This window comes from Aplysia californica, unplaced genomic scaffold (assembly GCF_000002075.1).
Source record: "Aplysia californica isolate F4 #8 unplaced genomic scaffold, AplCal3.0 scaffold00084, whole genome shotgun sequence".
In the NCBI taxonomy this organism is placed as follows: domain Eukaryota; kingdom Metazoa; phylum Mollusca; class Gastropoda; order Aplysiida; family Aplysiidae; genus Aplysia; species Aplysia californica.
This window is the reverse complement of record NW_004797354.1, coordinates 181,990-200,959: the sequence shown is the minus strand read 5'-3', so window position 1 is coordinate 200,959 and position 18,970 is coordinate 181,990. Positions and strand designations below refer to the sequence as shown.

The 18,970-nt window shown below is 38.1% G+C and overlaps 1 protein-coding gene across 1 annotated transcript in view; it reads left to right on the top strand.

Annotated features, from left to right (window-relative positions):
- The window catches only part of LOC101846636 (glutathione S-transferase omega-1), a 24,673-nt gene extending 6,192 nt beyond the window's left edge, over positions 1 to 18,481 (top strand). Inside the window, exons 2-6 of the mRNA XM_005094529.3 lie at positions 4,993 to 5,120; positions 5,908 to 6,067; positions 7,244 to 7,341; positions 11,419 to 11,620; positions 17,053 to 18,481. Coding sequence (XP_005094586.1) covers positions 5,022 to 5,120; positions 5,908 to 6,067; positions 7,244 to 7,341; positions 11,419 to 11,620; positions 17,053 to 17,291 — 798 coding nt within the window. The 5' untranslated portion in view covers positions 4,993 to 5,021 and the 3' untranslated portion in view covers positions 17,292 to 18,481. The remainder of the gene's footprint in view (positions 1 to 4,992; positions 5,121 to 5,907; positions 6,068 to 7,243; positions 7,342 to 11,418; positions 11,621 to 17,052) is intronic.
- Positions 18,482 to 18,970: the final 489 nt, after the last annotated feature.

Below are 18,970 nucleotides of genomic sequence, written 5' to 3'. Positions count from 1 at the left end.
GTGCCGTCTTATTAATATTAATGTACCGCCAAACTCTCTACAAGTGTCGTCATCGCTTGGGTTATCCCAAAGAGCGATTTATAGGTCAGGTTTCCACTGTTGACTATCCTGTTATGTTTAGATACAGCGCATGAACTTAGGCATGGCATAGTAGATGTTTTATGGCGCTACAGAATAGAAATAACAGTTAAGGCGCCAGCGAGGGCCTTGTTTTGATACATTTGGCTAGTGTTTGTTTCTGGCGTCTTTTATTTTATTATTGTGGGTGCTTTACGTCATAGAACATTAAAACATTTTGGGCGGCACTGCACGACCGTGCTCTAAACTTGGCGTGTTTTCAGTGAGACGTAGGCCTAGATCTAGGCTAGCCTTAGCCTACACTTTGGTGTAGAACCAACACAGGCAATTCTAAAAGTAGACGGTCACAAACGCACACAAACTCAAGCAGAATTAATTCACGTTATTCAGGGAACATAAATCGGGGGACGGGGGTCAGGAAAAGACACACACACAAACACACACACACACACAGAGGGACAAAGAGGCGAACGCACTCAAGCACAATAAGCTAGATCTACCCACCAACGCAAAAGAGCTCCAATTTACTCGGTGGCTATTGACAAAAAGTTAGTCAATTTTTGTCAATTGCCACCGCGTCACTCGGTGGCAATTGACACTACCTTTTTTAAAGGAAGTGCCTATTTGCAACGCCGTGTTGCGATTAGCGCCAGTGCTAAATAAAACGCCGCGTTGCGATTAGCGCCAGTGCTAAATAAAACGCTGTGTTGCTGTATGTAAAATATCAAGCTTAATCTGCACATCGTTAGGCCTATCGGAAGTTCTGATGGCCGAAGTGACAGCGCGTCTGCGCTTGAAGTCAAACCATTATTTTTTTAGCGTGGGTTCGATCCCGGTCCTGGACTTGTTTTGTTTGTTTTTTTTGTTTTTTTTGGTGTTGTTGCCCTCTTCTCGACTGACCAACAGATTGTTCCCATAATTATATCTTGTTGCTTTGTAGGTTTTTTTTATATGTAGTGATGAAGCATGCACATTCTGGTTTTGTCCCCAAGAGGAGCTCTGTACAAAGTAGGCCTTAGTATAGCCTATACTTTTCCTTTTACCAATTTAGGCCTGGTTAAAGTTCAGTAGTGGCTTTCCTTGGTCTGTGAGTCTAATTTTTTTATTTTTATTTTAGGCTCAGGAGAAGGAAAAAAAAAAAACCTTTCGGGACCGGGATTCGATGCCACGCTTGGAAGCACTGAACATTAGACTTAGAGAACGTAGGCAGTAGACAACTTGTCATGTATACGTTTTCTAGGCCTATTTAGCACTTAAAGTTCGAGTTTCACCGTCTTGTTATTGTTATCCAAGCGTCTTTCGACTTAAAGTTGCTCAAACTCTAACTCAGATGATTATGATTATGCAAACAATGTCAGAAACAATTGTTAGATCTAATCTAGATCTAGATTTTTCTAGATCTAAATCTACCCAATATTGATCGGAATAAGACAACATCATAAAAAAAGGAGTCAAATCCTAGCAGGTTTATAAAAAAACTGAGAAAGCTTTCACAATTCAGGCAGAACTACAATATTATCATGTAGAAACGATGGCTACTACAGCTAGATCTAGATCTGGTGTTTCAAATAGCACGGGAGCTATACAGAATGCGGCGTTGCGAATAGCACGGGAGCTATTCAGAACGCGGCGTTGCAAATAGCGCTTGCCATTTTAATTGGCTCAGAGAACTCTAAAGGAGTGAACTATTTTGTTATGAACGATCTTTGGCTGGACTGCGTCACTTTATCGATCAATATCTTGGCCAAGAGATGCTCTACACTCTTCGAGGTCAAGATAACTTGCAAATTCAATGGTCACTACACATACTTTGACCTGTAATTTATGTCATTTTCCATTTAAAGGATTACTGAAATTTTCCATTGAAAAGGAGAACATTTTAGAGAAGAAAATTTTCCTTCTCTGTCATGTTTCAAAATCGGGACCTATTGAATGAAAGGCGAACATCGCAACCCCTGTACCATAAGAGCGCCCCCCCCCCCCCCCTGCGTATTTTTAACTTTAATATTTTATGAACGGAACCTCTAGCAGAACTTCCTTTTTGTTCATTTTGAATCCGCAAAAGCGATTTTTGTTGTGATTTTTTTCTGTAAAAAGAATTAAGTTTGTGAATTTTCTCTCTTGTTTCCGAGTGAAGGGTGTAGAAACATAAATAGAAATTTAAAACGTATCAGTAAAATACATGCTGGTTCATAAATGGAATGTGTCACAACGCCATAAAATCAGGTGCTCGTCAATTTTTGGACATCGGGAATTATTCGTATCATCTTAAAGATTGTTCTTTTGACCATCTTTTGATGAAAAAAATACACCCCCATCTTGGTTAGGAGTCGAAATATTTGCGTTTGAAGGAGGTTGGGATTGTCTGGTTTCAAAGGTAAAATAAGCGAAAAAATGGCTGCCAATGTTTGATTATTTCCAAAGCTTGAGATTTCTTGAAAACTGAAAATTTACATATATATGTGTCACGACGCGGTGGAATCAGGCGCTCGTCAATTTTTTGGCATGTGGAGTTATTGGTATCATATTGGTATCATCTGAAAGTTGATTTAAACCCCCCGGGGCAGTGCCACTGACTAAAATGTCTTTAGGTCATTCCCAAAGGTGGGACATTTCTCGTTCAAGCATAGTAGAATTGTAAATGGGCTGACTCATGTCACGCCCATTGTGCCTGATCTACAACAGGGAACTGCTGCTTTTTCTTTCCTGAATGATCCTTACTATTGTCATTTCCCTCTACTTCTTTTGTATGTTTGTCACTCTCTTGTGACCTGCTATTTTGGGGTGCCTTGATAGTCAAAGGAGACCTTGTGCTGTTGAAGCTAGAGAGGTGAGCAGTCTAAGTCTGATTCCCTGTAAAGACTTCTGTTGACACCCACCCCTTGGCGCTCATATGACCTTATGCACTTGCGAGCGCCATAAAAACCTCTACTACAACTGAAAGCTGATTTATTTCCCTTGCTTCTAGTGGAATAAACATCCATTTATCTTGAATAGAACTCAAGATATTTGCGATTGAAGGAGGTGAGGTCGCCATTTTTCAGTGTTGAAATTAGTGAGAAAATGATCACCAAACTTTGGTAATTCCAATAGCAAAGTCTTTGAAAATGACACATTTTGTACCTGTAATCAATGTTTTTCAGTAAAATTCACAAGGAAATGTGTTTTTATATGGACATACACCAGGTTAAGCCAAAAAAATTTTTTTAATGATTAAAATTTCCAAACGGGAAAAATGCCTGTTTGTCCGATTTCGTTTTTTTGACGAGTGCCTGATTTCACCACGCTGCCTCACATATGTTGTGCCTTTAATCAATGTTTTTCAGCAACATCCACACTGAAATATAATACATGGATGGACATAATATAAAAAAGGTGTTGAGTCAAAAAACATAAATTAGAAAAGAATTGTCAAACTGGAGGGAAAATGCAGATTCTTCGATTTCATTATTTTGACGAGTGCCTGATTTCACCACGATGCCTCACAAAAATGTCCCTTTTGGATAGTTTTGAAACAAATGGACAGTTGCAATGCTGACCTGACCATGAACTGGTGAGTTGAAGACTGTCTAACAAAAGCGTATTAACAGCTGTTGTCCTCTTGCAGTTGTCTCTTACTATTCTTATTTTGTGTTACCATTTATTTCATTTTTTATTTCTTTTTAAAAATAAATCCTTTCTTTTTCCTTTGTTTTGGTATACATATATATATTCTATATGACCCATTTGACTGATTAATCAAAATATTTTAAGCAAACTATGAAAGCCTCATTGTTTTCTTTGTTTTGGTAAGAGTTTGCAGCTGCAAGGTCATATGTGTCACGATGTGGTGGAATCAGGCTTTTTATTGGGCAAAAAAAAAAATCTGAAGAAAAAAACCCTAAATCATCCGTAAAATGTTGATATATTATATATTTTATTTCATCATTTTGACAAGCACCTGGTTGCACCACGAGGTCTCACATAAATTAGCCTCATCAAAGGGAGTACACCCCAATCGGCGGCTGTGGACCAGACAAAAGTATGCTATGGCATTGGAAGAGAGAAGTCCCTAGACTAGCTGTCACATGCAGCTCAAAATCATGATCAGATTTATTTTATAATGAGAACTATCTGTTTAGACAAACAGTGTATTCTGTTTACATGTTAAAGTCTATTGTCTGATTCTCTTTCAACCATAAAAGGGAGATTCTATGGATTCCTCTTCCAAATGTATGGATTTACTGAAGATCTAAAGTACCATGAATGTAATGTTCTGTCATCCAGGTATCAAGTTTGTGTCCTAAAAGGCATGATGGATTGGTTAATCCTCCTATTATCATCCATCTATATAGATTTATGTGCCGTAGCCTAGTGGAATCAGGCACTCATCTATTTTTGGGCATGTAGAGTTATTGGTATCGTCTTAAAGCTTGTTCATTTGTCTTGCTTTTGATGAAAAAAATATCCATCTATCTTGAACAAAAGTAGAGATATTTGTGATTGAAGGAGGTGGAGTTGCCTGCTTTCAGAGGTAAAATTAGTGAGAAAATGGCCGTCAAAGTTTTTGGAGATGTCCAAAGCTTGGCAGTCCTTATAGAAATAGCAAATGTAAATTTTTTAAAGTTTCTTTAATCGACGTTGTTCAGTAAAATCCAAACAAAAATGTGCTATGGACACAAAAGATGTTGAGCAAAAAAAATAAAAAATGAAAAGAATTGCCGAACTGGCAGAAAAACGCGTGTCTTTGATTTCATTATTTTGACAAGCACTTGATTTCACCATGATGCCTCACATATTATAGTGTCAAGGAATTCAGTGTTTTCTCTGTGGATCATAATACTTTTGTGACATCATAGTAACATCTCTGTAAAAATGATACTGTCATTTTTTTTCACTGTTTTATTAATTTGTCCCTTTTTTTTCTCATTTCAGCATCTTTTTATACCCAAGTGAATACCAGCATGTCTGAGTCTGTAGATGAACTGCGCTCCCCTAATGTTCCTTTGCCTTCTGGCAATGTGTTGCGTATTTACAGTATGCGCACGTGCCCGTATGCTCAGGTAATGATTATTCTTAATTTGTGTTGTATGTGTGTCCAATGTATTTTCTCTGTAAGTGATGGAGATAGAAACATTATAATGTAATGATATTAATAAATGACATTTATATAGCACTCAACCCCGATTAAAGTACACAGGCTCTGAATGCTTCTCTAAACAGTACAATGTACAAGAGTAACATAAAACATTGTGTTCTAATTAAAAGAAAGTCACTCCAAATATTCATATTATTAATTTAAAAACAGAAATGACTTCAGCTGACTTTTAGATGAATCATTATGTAATTGTTATTTTATATTACTTGAAAGTCAAAATTGTACTTTGTAATAGATGAGCAGTAATTAACGTATTAAATGTTATGCTCATTCAGTGGTGTAGTTGATGTCCACTTTTGAAAAGCCAAGCCCATGGGCATTGCAGATGCTGGTCAGCAGTAAGACTACATCAAACCATTGTGAAATGCATTTGAAGATGTAGTCCAAACTGTCTGAGAAGGCCACCCAGCAGCTGTCTTTGGCAAGTGGTCGACTAAGAGGGTGCTGTTATTATAATGTGAAAAATAAGCGAGGAAGGAAATGGGAAGTGGCCATTTGTTCAGGTGATTGTCTTATATAAAGGTGGCTGTTTGTTCAGGTGATTGTCTTATATAAAGGTGGCCGTTTGAGCAGGTTATTTGTATTTGGGAAAATTTCATTTTATTTTCATGGTAACTTTTGAGGTTCATGCAAGATATTTCTGTATAGTTTAGTTATAAATATTAAGAGTCTTTCTTCATTTCTGTTACCAGCGAGCACGCTTGATCATTGCTGCAAAGGGCATCTCTGCTGATTTAGTTAATGTGGATCTGAACAAAAAACCCGACTGGTTCTTTGATCTCAATCCTTACGGAGAGGTGCCTGTCGTGCTGCATAATGGAGGCCATGTCTATGAGTCGCTGATTGCGGCAGGTAAGAATAGGTGCTAAAGAAATGTCTACTTAAAGCATAGACTGATCTTGCTGATGTGCTTGAAATTAAATTATCTGGGCTGGGTTAGAGATGTTTACATTTAAATAGAATCTATGTTTCCTTTTTCTTTTATTGTCTTGCTGGTAGACTGTAAACAATAAATGTGTCATAACTCCATGGAATCGGGTGCTCATAAATTTTTCAACTTATGTAGTATGGTATCATCTTAAAGCCCGCGACGGCAATTTGCCTTGCTTATAGTAAAGAAAATATCCATTTATCTTATAAAGATGTTGAAATATTTACGCTTGAAGGAGGAGGGGGATCTATACATTTTATTGCTTGTCCAGCTCTTCTTCTTTTCTTTATATGTTACTCTCTAGCAACACCTCTAATCTTCTGCGTTTATATGGCCTATTCCTGTTGCAAAGGCCGTAAAACTCTTACTAGAATGATGAGTTGTTTACTAGACAGTTAATTTATTTCCAGTTAGAAACAGGGACCTGGGATTCTGCAAAAGGTTTCTTTACCCTTTCACAATCTTTTATTTTATCTGTACTTTGTTTTGTTTTTGTTATTGTTCTCTTCCTTCTCCCCTCCACTGTTCCTTAGTAAACAGTATTACCTACTGCCTCTATGATTTTGTAAAGTCCCTTCTCCGTTCTTTGTTTGCCAACTTCTTTATAGTCATGTTAAAGAAAAGCTCACATTTTTGTTGTCAAGCTGTTCAATTCTAAGCCAAGATAGCAACATTTTTGAGGGGAGAAAAAAAAACTGTTTCATTCTTTTTCACAATTTAATGTAATTTATATATATCTGATCTTGTCTTGCTTTTTTCAATATTTAGAATATGAATTTTGACCCAATATTTCTTAAGCACATACAACCAATATGTCTCAGAGATATTAAAAGGCTGCAATTTTAAAACACTCAGATTTTTTTCACTATTGAATGTTTAGGTATCGTTTCTTGCCTTTTTTAACACGAAGATTTTAAGTTTTGATAGAACATTTCTGAAGCTCATTCAACCAATAGATCTACCGCAGATTAAAAAACTGTAAAAAAAAAAAGTCAAATTTTTGGCCTTACTACATTTGAACAGCTGGCTGATAATAGATTGTTTCTATGCATTGCTGGACTGACAATCACTCTGACATTTTCTCTCTTCACTTTCAGAATACCTAGAGGAAGCGTTCCCAGACCCTCCATTGTTTGCCAAAGAGGCTTTAGTAAGAGCAAACGAAAGAATCTACTTCAACCACTGGACGAAGAAAGTAAGTGTATCCTCAAGTGTTCCTGTGGCTCTAGACTTGTTATTTTATGACAAGTTTACTGAAATAATTTCTTATTTGAGGAGAGCTCTCCTTTCCCCTTTTTCCTCTTTAGTGTCTCATCCTTACTTTTTTACTTTTGTCTCCCCATTATCAAACATAGCTGCCACTTTCCCGCTAAATAGCGGAAACTCCGCTTCATCTAGCTTTTCCCGCAACTTTCCTCCTTCCTCCGCTGGACCGCTCTTGGTCGCAAATTTCATACTTTTTTTCCCCTGCGGAAAACACCGAACCAGGAGAGAGACGAAAACGCGGCTTGCGCATGTCCACCCGTAGCTTTCTACTTCCGTTCTTCTAGCCCCAGCGCTAGTTTCACATTGTTTATTGTTGTGGAGCAGCACAGTGTCGATCGGGCATCGGGACGTGAGCGCGCCGAGTTGTCATTGAAATTGGCGGATATTCGAGAGAAATTGATTCAGAATGCAAAAATAAAAGGAGCTGGAATGAGAAAGAAGCAGCCGGTGTGCGACTTGAAAAGTTCATTAGAAAATTGAACTAGCCGTTTTTTGCGAAAGAAATCGCGGCCCGCGGCACTCCTGAACAATTGCGGTCCCGTTTGTTTACATGACGGCTGTTGTGGCTGCTGCGAAAGTGAATATATAGATCTAGAAAATCTATCTCTAGATATAATCTAGATCTACACATATTTAGATATGTCTAGTCTAGATCTAGATTAGATAGCCTAGGCTATAATTTTAATTCAGTTTAGATCTCTAAATAAGAAACACACTACAGGGGCACTAAGTGCAAACGGGACCGCCATTGGACAGGAGTGCCCTGCATCCTTGATCCGATACTGCTCTACGTCTATGTATGTACAAGTTTAAAGTGAAAGAAATCTTTTTATGAGACACCAGCTGGCAAAAAACACTGGATTTTTAGTCACCAAGTCCAAACTGTGTCAAATTGACTCGAATGCTTGTTAGTCAACTTACTGCCTTTATGTTTTTTTGGGGTTTTTTTGTCAAATACATTTTAATTCAGTTGCCTATGGTTAACAATATGACAGTTTTCCCTTCCAAAACTGTAGGCTAGATTTTCCAGTATATATTGCCTCTGGATCTCACTGGTTTCAGAAAGCGCGCGTACGCCTTCGCGTGAATTTCCTCCTTTTTTAAAATTTCTGAGTGGCAGCTATGATCAAAAGATCTTGTCATTTTGCAAAGTGCTGATGGAGCTGAACATATATGAATTTTTCAACTTGAAACTGACTTCTGATGCATCACTCACACCAGTCCAGTGCACAATAGTCTGCTTCGCTTACATGAGCTATGTAAAGTCTAACACACAAATAGTGATCATGCAGTATAGTGAACAGATTTGTCAGATTCTGACTTTTTCTTATATATTTCTTTGCATTCAAAACATGCACATTAGGAAAAACATTCATGGCGGGAAAAAAACCCTGGTGTCAACAAGAGTAGATCTAATTAAAACGGACTTCAAATTTTGTTTACAAAATTACCCATGATGAGAAAGAAAGAGAGAGAGAGAGTGGGCAGAGTGTGAGTGTAGGCCACGGCGTCACTTTTCGCCCGATTCTGTTACTTTTAGTTAGCGTGACTCAGCAGCCCGCCGGAGCTCCCCGACTCGGGGTCACGGGGTTAATGAGCCCTGAAGCGACTTTGCCGGTTTCGGTCAGGAAGTTTGCATTTTTGACTGTTTAAAACGATATAATTTCTTCCCCATCCCACATAGCAAACCATTACGCGAATGTATTAAAAGCTCAATGTCTTGAGATTTATTCTGCATTAGAATGGTTAAATTCTTTGCCTTAGTTTTTGTTCTAGACAAGTGTTTGTAGAGTACCCAATTTGTCCTATTTTAGTTACAAACTTATGAATAAATGATTGTTAATTTTAAAAAGGCTCGACAGATCTCCAAAATCTGTGTTAAACTGACTACGAATATCATGTCTTTTACCATGAGAAATCTTTAATCTGCGCGAGTAGTAATAGTCAAGTTATAAGAGAAGAAAGATGCACATCTGCATTTTTTAACTAAAGACGATCAGCGTTAGCTCTTGTTTTACTATTAAACAGAGAAAGTTACTCTGCGTTTGTTCATGAATCATGCTGTGTCTGTGGCAGCCTGCATACAACTAAAAAGATATAATATAAGCGATTAAAAAATCCACAAAACCGTGTAAATACATGGGTAGAGATAAACTCCTTGTATGGAATAAAAATAATGACAGCTAAAACATTCATTCTTAGTTTTTGTGTAGGAAATATGCGCGGACACAATTATGAATATAAAGAAATCAGTCACATTGTCAGTTATTTCAAATGGTCATAGAAAAGAAAAAAAAAAGCTGGAAAAGTCTGGTGCTGATTCAGTGTCCCTGGAAAGCTAGAAATTATTCTTATAAGTTATAACCCAATTACGAGAAGTCATCCCTATTATTCAGTCAACTTACAAAACCTAGACTTAGCGTTTTAAGAAAAGTAAGGAATTTCTGGAGTGTATTAGATCTACGTTGAAGATGCACTAAAATCGATTTATACTATTGATAGAGAAACTTCATGGTAACTTTTATAAACTTTCGAGAAAATATGCGAATATTCACGATTATATTAGACACATAAAGTTGTATTTGGAGGAATTACTTCATAGCGAATTGTGTGCCCAATGGATAAAATTGCAAAATTACAGCCTTCTGTTAAATGCGCAGATACCATCTTTTCTGAGTATCTGCACCAATGTTATGTAGTTCATGTTCCAAAAGTTCGACTGACGAGGCCTTTTTTTTTTATATTGATTTTTTTTCATTCACGCTTGTCCCCAAAAAATTACATTTTAGCATTGCCGACTCCAGCACGTCTAACGAAATAACCAGACAAGTTACAACATCCGTTCTTTTTTGAGTCTCAAGAGCAGAAATGCGTGCTTTGGGTGCACTAAATGAGAATTACCATAAATACAAGGATACACCTTAAATTGTACGTTGAAAAGTACCAAAAATTAAGTCGGCCCAGACAGAGCGGCGACAGGGAGCTGACCCCTGTGACCCCGACGTGATAAGGCGCCCGGCGGGGAACCCCCCACGGCAACTAAAATTCCACTGCCGGTGCGCCGTGAGGCCAACAGTCCCTTTCTAAATCTAAGGCAGTAGTAAAGGGAAATTATGTTTTTATTGAGTACATCACAGAATTGTTCGGAAGAAGGTTTAGCTGGTCTAGCGCACTTTATTTGTGTGTCGAGAGACTGCGGTCACGTGAAGGCACATATATTCGGCATGCTTTCTCTTCAATAGGGATTACACAATATGTAACAGCTTCCTACAAAGTTAGATCTAAATAGTAGAATGCTGAGCGTAAAAAGCTAAAAGGCTTCTATGTCGAGGAAAAATGGCCGATTCAGAGATTGTAAAAAAAAAGAATCAATGTGAAAAAAAACCCAAACTGCAAATTTATTTTAACACTAAAGGAACTCATGGTATTGGGGTGGCATAGGGGGAATAATTCATGAAAAAGTTTGATCCATTCGTCCATTTTGATTTATATCTATCTCCCTTGATGTAACTGGAAATTCGTCCACAAAGCAAAAGACGTAACATATAATAACTCACAACGAAAAGATTTCTGTGTCCCACGGTTTTCACCATCTGTTTGTTAGACTGTACTGTCAAATTTGCTCTATAGGCTATTTTTTCAATGTATGCAAACCATCAGTTTAAAAAGTCCCCTTTGTTCATGAAAATATTTGTCTACTCTTTATTTTAAGTGCTGGACTTTTCTTCATTTATAGACTACCCTCTATCTCCTATTAATTTTAGTATGTAATTTCCTTTGAATCTTTCATTTTTCGCCTTACCGTAATTCTTTAGATTTATCAGTGTTTTTCAGCGCTTAGAATGCAATTTTTGTCTTAAAGTTATTGGAAACTTGGGTTGATGCTTTGACATTTTTTAGGTGCTTCAATTTTGTCTGTGTCTTGTAATAGTTATTTTCCCTTATTTTAATGACATCCTGTACAGATTGTTGTGTTAATTAAAACAATTTCTTTTTTTATCCCCAGGGTATCCCGGCATTTTACTCTCTCCTCAAGGCCGGCTACAATGACCCTGAGCTGACCCAGCGTCTGATGCAGAACGTGGAGGTGATGGACAACTTCCTCAAGACACTGGGCAAGCCGTTCTTCCACGGAGACACCGTCGGCTTCTCTGACTACATGATTTGGCCCTGGTTTGAGCGCATGCCCATGCTCAAGGATGTCACTGGTGATTAGTTTTACATCCTTCACACACAGTACCGTAGCTTTTTTTTCCTCCCTTCTTTTTCTTCCTCCCTTCTTCTTCTATTTCTTCTTCTTCTGTTTCTTCTTCTTCTTCTTCTTCTTCTGCTTCTTCTTCTTCTTCTTCTTCTTCTTCTTCTTCTTCTTCTTCTTCTTCTTCTTGGGGGCTCTCGTGGCCTAGAGGTTAAGGTGTTGGCCTCTCATTTAGAGGTCTCGGGTTCAAATCCGGGTAGTGAGCGAAAAATTTTCTTCTCTAAATTTGTCTCCTTTCACCTCCTTTCCTGCTCTCTAGCAATGTTCTGTCGTCTGCTTTCGTTTCCTCTTTCTGCCCCCCTCCCTCATCTCCTTTACCCCCCTCCTCTGGGCTCCTGATTCTTTCTACAGCCTTTCTACTGCTACTCCTTGGCTTCTTCATACTGCTGTCTTTCAGCCATACCCCTGATCTTCTGGTAGGAAAGGTCTACGCCTAGCCTTCTCGGACAAGGGCGAAAAATCTCGGAGGGCCTGTGTGCAAGTTGCACACGTTAAAGATCCCTTGGTGGTCTTAAAATCGATAAGAGTAGGCTTTGGCCGCCACCCAGGCAAAATTCAAAATTTCCTACCATCTGAAAAAGTTTAATGTGTCCCGTGCGCTCATATGACCTTATGCAGTTGCGAGCGCCGTAAAACACTTACAAAAACAAAATCTTTTTCTTCTATTAAAAAAAGGTAGCAAATCGTCAGTCGCCTGATAAAACCGTGAATTCCACAAATTTTCGAAAATCGTTTTTTTGCACATTTTGATAGTACTCGGTGAGATAGATGTCCCTGCAAAACTATTTTTCAATTATCTCAACTCAAATGTGTAATCTGACGTAATAAGATAATCGTGCCTGCAAAGTCGCCTGATGAAACCGTGAATCCCACACCTGTGTGGAATTCACAATCTTATCAGTCGGTTTATGACTCGCGGGGCTGACCGTTGGCGCCGTGAACGCTTCTCTAGACCATTTAAATATGGGCGATTGCGTTGTGCAAACACATTGGTCGGTCAGTATTCACGGTTTCCAGGCCAAAGATTATAATTTATGATGTCGACTGCATGTGTTTTGCGGGAAAAACTCTGTCACATAAATTAAAGTGTGTGTTTCCTAGATGCAAGACTGGTATTGTTTAACAACGACTGTCAAATTCAAATGTGTAATGTGTGTGCTCTTCTGGTAGTTTGCAATTTTTTTAAAAAACTAATTCGCTAAGTATTATTTTCGGCTTGTGGACAAATTTTTTTTCGGGAGGGCGAATGAGATGATGACTAGTGGGCAGTTTAAAGGTCTTTGGGCCCACAAATTCAAATAAATATCAACGTATTATATACCAATATTTTCAGTATGGTTCGTAGAATACATCTGTAATGTTTATTTATGTATTTTTCAACTTTAGTTCCTGTAAGAGACGATTATGCAACACAATTTTGATTGGATGAGGATAAAAATTGAAAATAAAAAATTAATAATCTTTGGTGAAACTCAAAAAATATCTTTGCACCTAGTCAAATGATACATCAAAATAACCATAAATGAATATATAGAACTGGAAAATATTGAAAAGTTTGCAGTTATTTACCTACATTCCATAATATTTGTACATTTTGAACATAACATCCGATATTGAAAAAAAAAAAAATTATAATCTTGAAAAACGATCACAAACAGAAAAAAAACCAGTCGTATCTTATATGGAATTATTCAGAATTGCATTTGGAATAATGTCTTGAGTGGCACTATTTGTGTAAAATTTCATCAAAAAGTAGTGATTTTGGGAAGAAAAAAATATTTCGACAATTAGATCTAGACCTAGATCTAGCACTCAAAAATATTGATTTTTCAATAACAATGCATTGGCAATATGAGTCCAATCGTATCAATATTATAAAAAAGAGTCCTACATTTCTTTAGTGGGCAAAATAATGATAGATTTTGTTGTGTAAAATTACTAAGACTGGTGTCCGGGCTATAATTTTGGCATCGCGATAAAACAAAGTCGAATAAACTACAAAATTGCGTTTCAAAACTGAATCTAAATTTCCGATTTTCAGTGGAAATGCTTGACCCGGAAGTCAACATTATATTATGACCTTTATTTTAACATCGATATGTGGATGGAATAGAATCTAAGCTAAAATTGAAGATCGGTTCTCGAGCCGCCGGGGGCGGCTTAGCGTACTGACGGCACTTTAGCCGCGCCGCCCCCCCCACGGCTCGGCGTAGCGAATGAGTTAAATAACGTAGTCAAGTATAAATTACAAGTATATTTCCGTGTTGTATTACCACCCAAACTTGTTTTACATTGAAAGCTCACTGATTTGACAACAGTTCCCTAGTGAGAAAAATAATTTTGAGAAGCCGAGCAATGTGAACCACTTTGGGCATCAAAGAAAGCTACAAAAAATACAACACGGAAATAGTAGAAGAACCAGACTTCAATTTTTTTTTTTTAAGTGTCATTCAAAGTACACGATGCGTTTGAACAGATCAGAGGTGCTTTTTTAACCTCAGAGAGAGAAAGAAAGAGAGAGAGAGAGAGAGAGAGAGAGAGAGAGAGAGAGAGTGGGGGGGGGGGGGGCAGCAATAAGCAATACAAATCAAGAGATAGGTCGATTGGAAAAAACTAATGACGTGAAACCCAGAAGTGAATGCTCAACCAAGTCAAATGACTACTCACTATTAAAAGACAAAGACAGAACAGCTATGTTTGTCTGTGCTTGGACATTGACATGGGGAGACAGAAAGACCTATGTGAACGATCTTCTCAACACGAAAGAGTACACTTTAAATGCGAGACACCAAGCTGAAAGATGCACACTTTGGTTTATTATCTGAAACAGAATGACCAGAAGATCAAAGTTTGCAGGATGTTGATATCTATGACCGGGCTCACCCATTGTAAATTGCTCTAGAGGAGCCCATGCCAGTTTCATCATCGCCAGGCTCACCCTGTACGGACAAACACTTTCCACTATTCCCTACCCTGGGCTAATTTCTTCAGATTTTTCAAACGTCTTTCCACTTTTCTGTTCTTCATTCTTTGCGACTTTTGTACAGGTTCAACATGGCCTTCCCTTGATCGTGTAACCTGTTGACTCAAAATTTAAATTTTCTTTGTTATGTAGCTGCCTGATTTCCAGATGGTATGCTCAGTCTTGTCCATCTGCACCGCTTTCTTCTGTCTGAAAGTGTTCTGCTCATCACTTTCTCATTGGTGACTCTGTCTGTCCATCTGATCCTGAGGAACTTCCTCGGGCATTTGTTGATGACAACCTGGATCCTCCTGTACTTTGTAAAGAGTGCTTTAGTAGAGCCCACCCAGCTGCACCACCAAACAATCCACAAGGGTTGAGCAGGCCAAGAAGTTTCTGTTAACATCTGTGGACATGCCTCTGAAGGTTCCCACTCACTATTGCCAGCAAAGCTCTGGAAAACTATCTTGATCCCTGATTCTGTAATTTGTTGGAGCTTCATTGGTTTTACAAAACAGCCTGCACAGACCAAGGACAATCTGCCTTATATTTCAGGCTACTCAAATACGTGATAGATGAAAAGACCATGTCGACCTGTGAGCCAAAAAAGGATCTATGTGAATTGTGCGTGAGTTTTGTGTCTTGATAACGTCAGCCAGTTTAAGTGCGAATCTCACATGTCAGAAAAGAAAATGACAAAGAAGGGGCACGTCATGTATAAAGCCTTTGCTCTTAGGCAAGTTTGAATCTTAAGGGTGCACTTTTGTCACTGCCTATCAATTCCTCCAGCTCTTGTTTCAAAAGCATGCACATAATCTTCAACGTGACCACGTATCATGCCTTCAATTACTTATGACACAAGGCACAAGGTGATTTGTTTGCAAATGAATTCACAAGTTATTTTATGGACTTTTTTTCAACGTGCACATATGCATAGAAGGTTGTAACTTATTATTATACAGCTACGGGTGAGTGTGTGTGTGTGTGTGTGTGAGTGTGTGTGTGTGTGTGTGAGTGTTTATTAGCACAAAATGGCATCTATTTCTATTCCCGTGAGTGCCTTTTCCACTAGAGCAAACACGAATTTGAAAACAAAATCTTATCAGAGGCCACACTCATATGCAAGTAGAAAGTATGCACACTAAACCGTGGCTTCAAATAAAAGACTTTTTCAGAACTGCAATTTTTATAATTATATCAACGAAGACCATATAAAGTGAAATTTGTAGTTCATATTTTCCCCCATGATTTCGTCAAAATTGCTGTCCACAATGCTGTCAGGTCGGGTAGACAAAAAGAAGACCAAGCCGTTAAAAACGGAGAGTGGGAGAGTCTTCTAAAGTCCAGATGACAAAGAAAACTTAACAAACAGTTCCCCGCCACTGTATCATTCTCCTTATAAATGGTGAAGAGTAATTTTCAGAATCTGAGAGACAAAAAGAGTAAGATAGTGAAAGATGATCATTCGGTCATTCACTCGGTATAAAAGTTTGACATAAACCAAGTTCTCAACCCATCCACCTCCCCCGTGTCCAAGCCCAATAAAAAAAGGACATACACTTACACACAATTGGAGAAAGAAGGATAGAAAAAGAGAAAGCACGCAAATGAAGGAGTATGATTTCATAAATCAATACAATGTCCCATTCTTTTAAGAATTAGAGATGTTTATAGTGTTAAAATAATAAGTACCTTTTGGTTTTACTTAGTCTGTAATGTCATACTCAGTTTTAAATTGATCTTTTAAAATCTTTCTTATAACAGTATTTCGTGCTTTCAATACTTTCATATATTTTTAAACATATCAGGGCCTCTAATAAGAGAAAACACACGGTCTCATAACCGTGAATACAACACTGCGTTCCATAAAGCCTACTGATGAAATCGTGAATTCCACAGCATCAGGCGAGATTCCGATATGAAAACCGTGAATCCCACACTTTTACGTAAAAATGACCATCTACGGTAAAAAATAAACTACAGTATTATTTCTAAAAGATAATTGATCAGATTTATCCATTTAGTTTATTTCATGAACACCAAATGACGGAGAAAATCAGTTTTTTTCCTCTCCTGTAAAATTTGCTTCGTGTGGAATTCACGATTTCATCAGGCGACCAGCGAAATTTGGGATTGCACCAGGCCGAAGGGCTAGAACTCAGATGGGCGCTGAATCAGAAAAGGAGGGATTGTACACGTTTCTTGTTTGCATAATACCCATTGAAATTCAAGGTTTCAAATAGAAAAAGTCATGATTTGAAAATAAAATGAAGAAGTTTGTTTCCTAGAGCATAATTTTCTTCTATTTTTAAAAAAAATGAACTTCCATTAAGTTGTTCTCAGCATTTTGTGGAAGGTACAAATCTGGTCCGTCTTTACATTCGTCTTGTCTAAAACACTTTAGTATTCTTTCTTGATTTCAGAGTTTGAAATTCCTCGAGATAAGTACCCTCGCATCGCAGGATGGGTTGACCTCATGTGGAAAGACGAAGCTGTTCAGAAGGCTGCTTTCGACCCGAAGCTGATGACGGAACACTACATAAAATATCGCACGGGCAGGCCTGACTTCACCATTGGAGCCAAGAAGCCAAATGTGGTGGAAGAAAGGCTGGAGAACTTGGATGGTCTGCGTGACCCTACTACCCGCGACAGGCAGACTTAGGTGGCGCTACATATTGTTACTGAAGTCTTCATTATGCTTTGAAAATCTGACATTAGCACACGTGTCAGGGATGTCGGTGTTCTGGAATGCTCCGGGATATTATATACTTGCTGATTTTGGGTGGGTTTTTTTGTTGCACAGGACTATTTCGTGTTCCCTTGTTTGCCAATGACGTCTGTGTATTATCTTTTCATAGTATTCAGACAAACCTGGGGATGTCTGAATGGTGCTCTGTACTTAACAAAACAGGCATACAAATGCTTTGATCATGTCTGGATGGTTTTGTCTCCTCTTAAAAACTCACATTTGAATTTCATGGACCGTGAGTCCCAGTGGAGGCAGGGCGGGCAGAGAACAAACAGATCTAACTCCCCGTGATCATATCTTAGGAAAACAGCTCTGATAGCAATGCCCCCCCCCCCCCCCCCCCCAATATCTGTGTACCTATCGAGCAAGTGTCAAATTAAGCCACTTCTAGTTTTGACACTATTTGAATCTATTTTGAGCTGCCCTACAAAATATGGATGCACTCTCATTAGCTGCTCTCAACAGTCTTGTCACAGTGGACGAATTATAAGGATAAAGTCAGGTTTTAAAAAAAAGATAATAAATTTTGGCTTCCTTCTGTAAAATAAAAGTAAGAGATGTTGGCACAAGATTCAGATTTCTGCCATATCATTTTTTATACCTGTTTGTACCCTCATTTATGTTTTATTTGTTACTCCAGCATATACTAAGCGTATACTTTTAGTCTCATCAAATTTTTTCATGAAGGCTTTATATTCAGCATTTCTTCCTTGTGATCTGACTTACGTATTTGATTTTTACATTGTACCATTTTTGTTCATTCTGTACGTGAAGTACAGGTACAGTTTTTCCCTTTTGCCCATCAGTTTGTTGAACTATTTTTTTTTTGGTTCTTGATGTCTTCAAACATATTTTGTTACATGTATGTTTATATTTGTAGGTACCGGAAACTAAATTTTCAAAGTAGCTGTATGCCAAATTTATCTGTTCCATTTGAAAGGCCTATATCCACTGAGCATTTTGGTACCATTTTTTAACACCTCAGTCATTTTTAAGAAAATGGTAGTTCTTTAAAATCTGATCAAATTTGTTAGTCAGTCACTTGCTGCAACCCCATGTGTGACAGATAATAAAAGAGCACCAAGTGCACTAAACATCTCCACAGTAACTGAGTAAATCTCCATAACAAATATATGGAGCCTAATTTTTTTTCAAGACTGAGATCATTACAAATCAGTATTTTATCGCCTCAAACACGATGATCTGTCGTTATTTCAATAAAACACCGGCGTTGACCCGGCTGGCGCCACACCGCCCCGCCCGGCCCCCCCCCCCCCCCCCCCCGCGGCGAGCGAGTCGGCTCTATACTGTAGTGTACCCCACGTGCGGGGTCACATGCTTTGTGAGTCTCGCGGAAGGATTGATGCAAAATAATTCCACGCTAATTACTTTATTCTAATAGGAAATAAACTAATCTTTTAATTGATACCTGTTTTGAGCCGGTATGTTACATATTTCGTGTAAGAAAATGATCTTTTAAAATTTTGATGGTGTTTTAAAGGGCTTTCTATTTAAACACCAAAGGCCAAATATATACCACGGGAAAGCCCGTTTAAAGCTCTACAGTTTTTCGCCAATGAAAAGACGGTATT